The following is a 6,047-nucleotide window of genomic DNA, read 5'->3' as shown; positions in this document are numbered from 1 at the left end:
TTTCCCTCTCCCTCCTTTTTCGTTTCTCTCTATCGCTTCGTATGCATATACGCTTCTCGAGAACAACATTGTGCGTTCTTCATATATTTTTGGAGTCACCTCGAAAATTTTCCTGCTATTCTCCTCCCTTTTGTCGCCTCCTTCTCTCTCTTCCCGTCTTTTTCTCCCTCTTCTTCTTTCTTCTCTTCTTCTTCAAATTTTTGCTCGGTTTCTCCCGCGCTATTTATACCGCGGCTCTCAGTTATTGAAATCTTGTCTCTATCTCCCTTTCCGTTATGTTATGTTATATCCATAAATTACGAATCAGAGAGAAATACCTTGGTGAATTTACATGTTATTGCACCTAACCGGAGAAATCGAATAAACGCTTTTCTGTCTTTGTGTATCTATCGTAAATTATTATAAGACACTATCGCTTTTTTATTCATAACATCAAAACGCTTATCTATATCTATCCATATACTTTTTCCTCTTCCCTGACCTCTCAATTAAAGACCATCTCATATAATTTTTAAGAATTTTTATCAGAATATTTCGTATAATATAAAATATCGTATTAAGCCATTATTTGATACGTGTGATCGCTTATACTCTGCTGCCGGACTCGGAGAAGGTATCGCTTCACAGAACGCTAAATATTTCTCCGTCTCTCTTTTTTTTTTCTTCCTCTCGTCTCATCGTTCCAAACCAGAAAACCTCGAATAGAGCCCCAAGAATCGTTCAACCGCGCGGGGTCTCCACGGAACTGCAACGCACAACGCGAGAGGAGGATGCAGGCGAGAAGAGGACAGGAACGGTGGACGGTAGAGAAAGAGAGAACGAGAAAGAGAGAGAGAGAGAGAGAGAGAGAATTGATGCGACGTTGGGGGAAGGGTGACGACGGGGAAAGGGGAAGGGGGTGGGGTGTACGAGGGGGCCGGAGAACGAGTTCCGATTTTAGCGCAGTCGCGGCGGCCTCAGAACGAGCGGCGCTATTATGCACTAGTAGCTTGATGGCGTCACCCGTGCAACCTTGGCTCGGGTCAGTCCTCTATCATACTGCAGGCAGAGTTCCCCCGATTCCCTCCCCCCGTCTCCCTCCTTCTACGTCTCGTTCTCCCGTGCTCCGCTCGACTCCGCTTTAACCCTCTCTCTCTCTTGTGTGCTGGTCGTCTCTTTATCTCGGCCCGTCTCCTCTTCCTCCCAGACCCAGTGGCGTAAGGGAAACGTTTCTCCTGCCTCGCAGCAGCTTCGAAACTTTTGCTCTCCTGCAGCATAATACAAATGTGCGTCAAATAATACGAATGTGAGAGAATTTTTTTTCCTATTTTTTTTCTTTTTTTTTTCTTATGGGAGAATCACGCGAGACGAGACACTGGTATGCGCGTGTCTCATCCAACGGTATAAAAGAATGCGAGATTTTATCCCGCAGCGGTTTGGAAACTTTCCTTTTTCGCAGCGCGCACAATGTAGTGCAATGTTGTTTGTATATATAATACATGCACGCATGCACGTCAAAAGTTGGGAATTCTTTTTTATCTATAAAAATCACACGCAGAATTTACGCATTCGAGTGACGTAAAAGATGCGAGATTTATTCAGAGGTACTTTATCTTCGAAGCTTTTGCTCTCTGCCAATATCTCAGCGCGATATCTTTTCACGGATGTTCATTGTTTGCTCTACAAAATCCACAGTCTTTACGCAATAAAATCAGTCGCGCTTTCCGCATCGTAAGAAATATAACATTTATAACAAAGTAGCTTACAAAACAGTTTTATTTGCTTGCATTAAATGCCCGATCGTTCTTCAACGCACGTGTGTGTGTGTGATGCAAAGAAAATATATTACTTCAAAACTTTCGTCATTTCCCGTCTAATGCCCCCTTCCTCCTTAAATATTCAAGATATTTTCCAGTGATGCACAAATTTCAGAAACTTTAACTTTTTTTTTCTACGCTAATCTCTCGAAATATTAAATTTATTTTTTTAAGGAAAACAAATATATCATATTTCGAATAATAATAATTTTCATAAGTGGATTCAAATAATAAAATTATTTAGACAACAAAAACAATGTCAAAGCTTTAATAAAATAAAACTATTTAGCCTCGCACGCGCACAACTTTTATATATAAAAGATGCTTTTATTTATTAAATTTCCAAAAGAATAAGTTACCGAGATCCGATTATATTCCTTGGGAGAGAGAAATTGCGTTTCGGCGCGAGATTCGCGAGAGTTCCTCAGAGAGGAGGAACGCGCGTTGTCCGAGGCCGTTCTCCCTACGCCCATGAGAGAACGCACGGCCCTATGCTCGCGGCATAAACTCAGATCGTGTGCATTCGTGTCCGTATACGATCGTACCGGCGTGCGATCGATGTTACGCGCCGATCTACTCTCTACCAAGTCGCACATGTCGCGTACAAACGGCGTTTCCGTCGCGCGAATTTTCACCGCCTCGGTAACTCGTCGTCCCTTTCGCCTTTTCGAACGCTCGTCGGAAAGAGAATCTCTCTTAACGCTAGCGGAGACGAGTGATTTGGATGATTTTGGCTGGGAACAAATGCGAGAAACAAATTGGCGATATCGAAAGAGAGTATCGGACTTGTTGATCGAACCGGGTGATTGAAAGGAGGCATCGATGACAACGATTTCCCTCTTTCGCCTCGTCAACGACGAAGCTATTAATAATCTCATTGCACGCTTCATTCAACTGCGATGTACATACTTAAGCCGCGCGATGTGAAAATCTAACTCGATAAACGCCGACTCCGACCCTCCGCCGCGAATCGAGATATAATAGCGTTACTTTGCGTTGAGGATTTATTCGATGCGTGATTCAAGCGTGCCTCTCGAAGGGTTCCTCTTCGCAAAGTCGACTTTGTTTCATACGACGATGCAAAATTATTTCTACGTGGTTGCAAGAATATTGATCCTTTCGTATAAATGAACGCGATAAAGTATAGGTTCCGCGTTACTGTTGTAGAGTAATTAAATACCTGTTACAAGATATCAAGCAGTTTGATACGCTAAGCCTATAATTAAGCACCTATGCAAAAGATTACAGACGAATATAAACTATCTAGATGTAGATAAAACTTACACGTATAAATAACAATATAGAGACTTTTTTTTTTTTAATCGCAGACGCATTTTTTCTTTTCCAGTGTCCGAGAGCTACAACAATTACGTGAACTCCATGTATGGCGGGGGCGGTCAATTCGCGACCCCCTGTACCCCGAGCCCACCGCGGGGACCCGGTGGAGTGCCCACGAGTGTGATCCAGGCGGCCACCAGCTCGGTCTCGGACGATCTCTACCTTCTCGAGCTAGGCTTCCCGCCGCGCTCGAAGAAAAGTAAGCTAAAGAAGCCGCGCCAGGGCGAGGGCGGCGGCGCCGCGGTGAAGCGGAAGTCGCGCGAGGGTTCGACCACGTACCTGTGGGAGTTTCTGCTCAAGCTGCTGCAGGACCGGGAATACTGTCCGCGCTACATCAAGTGGACGAATCGCGAGCGGGGCGTCTTCAAGCTGGTCGACAGCAAGGCGGTCTCGCGTCTCTGGGGCCTGCACAAAAACAAGCCGGATATGAATTACGAGACGATGGGTAGGGCTCTGCGCTACTACTATCAACGCGGTATTCTCGCGAAAGTGGACGGCCAACGGTTGGTCTATCAGTTCGTCGAGGTGCCGAAGGACATCGTCGAGATCGATTGTACAGGCGCATGAGACAGGGTGCCGGCCCGTCCCGCGGGGGACGAGGAGAAGGAGCTGTTGCTGCGGCGGCAACGCGGCGCCGGCATCTCGACGCGGGCTCGACGTCGACCGCCGTTATCGTCGTCGCTGCTTATGTTGCGGCGTCGCGGGCCCGTCGCGGGATTTCATCCGCGCGAGAGAACGCCGTCCAACGATTCTTCCCGCCGAGACGCGCCGACCTGGCACACCCCTCAGACCTTGTAAAATCTTCTCTATTTTTTTTTTTTTTTTTCTACACATGTACATCTCTTTCTCCCTCTATATTTCTCTCTTTCATTCTGGCTTCGTTTATTCCTTGTATTATACCTATGTAAATGTATATTAAGGCGCCGGATGACGCGACGTCGTCGGAGGTGGTCCCGACCCAGTACCTCGTCCTCCTCCTGCGGTCCGTTTCTTTCCCGTGTGTCCGAATATCGCGTAGGATCGAGACCGGATCGGCATCGTGTGATTGGCGGCGCCCGAATCGTTGAAATTTGTACAAAATTTAGTTCTTAACGCGTCGAGAAGAGGAAACTAAAGATTTTATCTCGGGGTGTACCTTTTGCGGAAGGACACCGTGGACAAATTACTTAAGCGTGAGGTATCGGAAAAAGAAAATTGTACATTCGAAAAATATATATAAATTATTTATTGTATATTAGACGTTTATATATGTGTGTTACCTAAGGAAATTGTTATGCGCGTTATATCCATGCAAATGGTAAACGTACGAAAACGGAGGAAAGTTTAGAGAAACAAAAAACAAAAATGTAACGAAATGAGGGCTGTGAAAGGATTATGGTATCGAGAGGAGAGGAAAAGAGACGAGATGTGAGCACGGCGAAAGAATGAGAGACAACGTCTCTCAAAGTTTCACGAAGCGAGCTCAGGGAGGGATACACATTATATTTTTTTAAGTATAAGCGGAAGGGATTGGCCCTTTCAATTCGTGAGCCGACGAGTTCAACAACGCAAGGTGCTGGCTAATATACATACACACATACACATACACACACACCGAGGTCCAAGAATATTATTTAGCAACCTAGTGTTACTGATTCGTATAAAGATTATCGAGACAGACATTATATTATATCTCTGTGTATATAGATATAAAAAATTTACATTTAGTAGTAAAAATGGAGCAACGTTGATGTGTCTCTATGAGATTTGTCGTCACACCCGGCGACACGCGTAGGGAGCTTAACCGTCTCGTGCGCCCGCGACGTCTCTCCTTCGAAACTATTGTTCTACTCTTTACTGTTTCCCCCTGTGTTATGTACGGGGATGAATTTTATACATCTAAGAACGCGTCTGCCGATCGCGTTCGGCCCCTTTTTTTAGTCGCAGTCGTCGCAACGCACATACATTGCTCTGGTCTCACATGCTCAGACTGATCGGAGACGTCGCACGCACAACAGAGAAAAAGCCCACCCGGGGCGCATAATAATAAAACGCGTAACCCTAGAGTAAAATTTAACTTATTGGCGCCTCGGGACGCGTGACGCGCGCGAATGCAAGTGTATCCTACGTAGCTCTAAGTTTTTTGTACATAAAAAGGAATCGTCGCGAAGAAATATATATGTTTAAGAAAGAATGTACGTTGTCGGTTATCCTCGCGAGAATTATCCGCGGGAGAAAGAGAATGATGTAAGGTGAAGGAAAAGGAAACGAGGAGTTGTATAGATCACGCGCGATGTTAAAACGTAACTGCGACGCGTGCACACAGGCCGATTTTGCATTACAGCCTCGGGATATTCCGATGAAACGAAAAAAAAAAAATATACAGTACATATTTGAACAGTGATCCAGTGCTGCCAATAATGCCTGTAAACGGTCCCTTCGGCATTTATCGCTCGAGTCGGAATCTTTTCGACTCGAGTGCGCGGTGCTAGTTAGATCGATCAACGTTTCGGGGGACACCAGACATACCGATGATACAAAGCAAATTGCCTTCTCGTATTAACAAAGACGTGTTGCCTTCTAACAAAAAAAAAAAAGATGCATATAAAAGTTCTAGCGATTTGTATCGTAAATACCGTCACTTTGTCCAGGTACTTAAAGCTCTTTACATATATACCTAGCATCGTTTTGTGAAGAATTAAATTTTGTAATTTTATCAGAGTTCTTTGGGGTACGTGACGACTTTTATCGTACTTTGAATATAATGTATTGGCGGGAAATAGTAATAACATTAATAATATTATTAATATAATAATAAAATAATGATATAATGATAAAAGAACAAGATATATCAGAGAGTACAATGGACAAAAAAAGTACCTATAGTATACCACTTCTATACATGATAACAGACACTTATAAACAATGAATGGA

The 6,047-nt window shown here is 44.2% G+C and overlaps 1 protein-coding gene across 4 annotated transcripts in view; it reads left to right on the top strand.

The window, feature by feature from the left end:
- LOC115244525 (ecdysone-induced protein 74EF) overlaps positions 1-3,934 on the top strand; it is a 150,485-nt gene extending 146,551 nt beyond the window's left edge. For all 4 annotated transcript variants that reach the window (XM_029822215.1, XM_029822216.1, XM_029822214.1 and 1 more), the window contains one exon: positions 3,145-3,934. In XM_029822215.1, the coding sequence (XP_029678075.1) occupies positions 3,145-3,701 (557 nt within the window). In that variant the 3' untranslated portion in view covers positions 3,702-3,934. The remainder of the gene's footprint in view (positions 1-3,144) is intronic.
- Positions 3,935-6,047: the final 2,113 nt, after the last annotated feature.

This window comes from Formica exsecta, unplaced genomic scaffold (genome assembly GCF_003651465.1).
Source record: "Formica exsecta isolate Colony F162 unplaced genomic scaffold, ASM365146v1 scaffold82, whole genome shotgun sequence".
NCBI classification, from domain to species: Eukaryota; Metazoa; Arthropoda; class Insecta; order Hymenoptera; family Formicidae; genus Formica; species Formica exsecta.
This window is presented reverse-complemented; position numbering and strand designations above follow the sequence as displayed.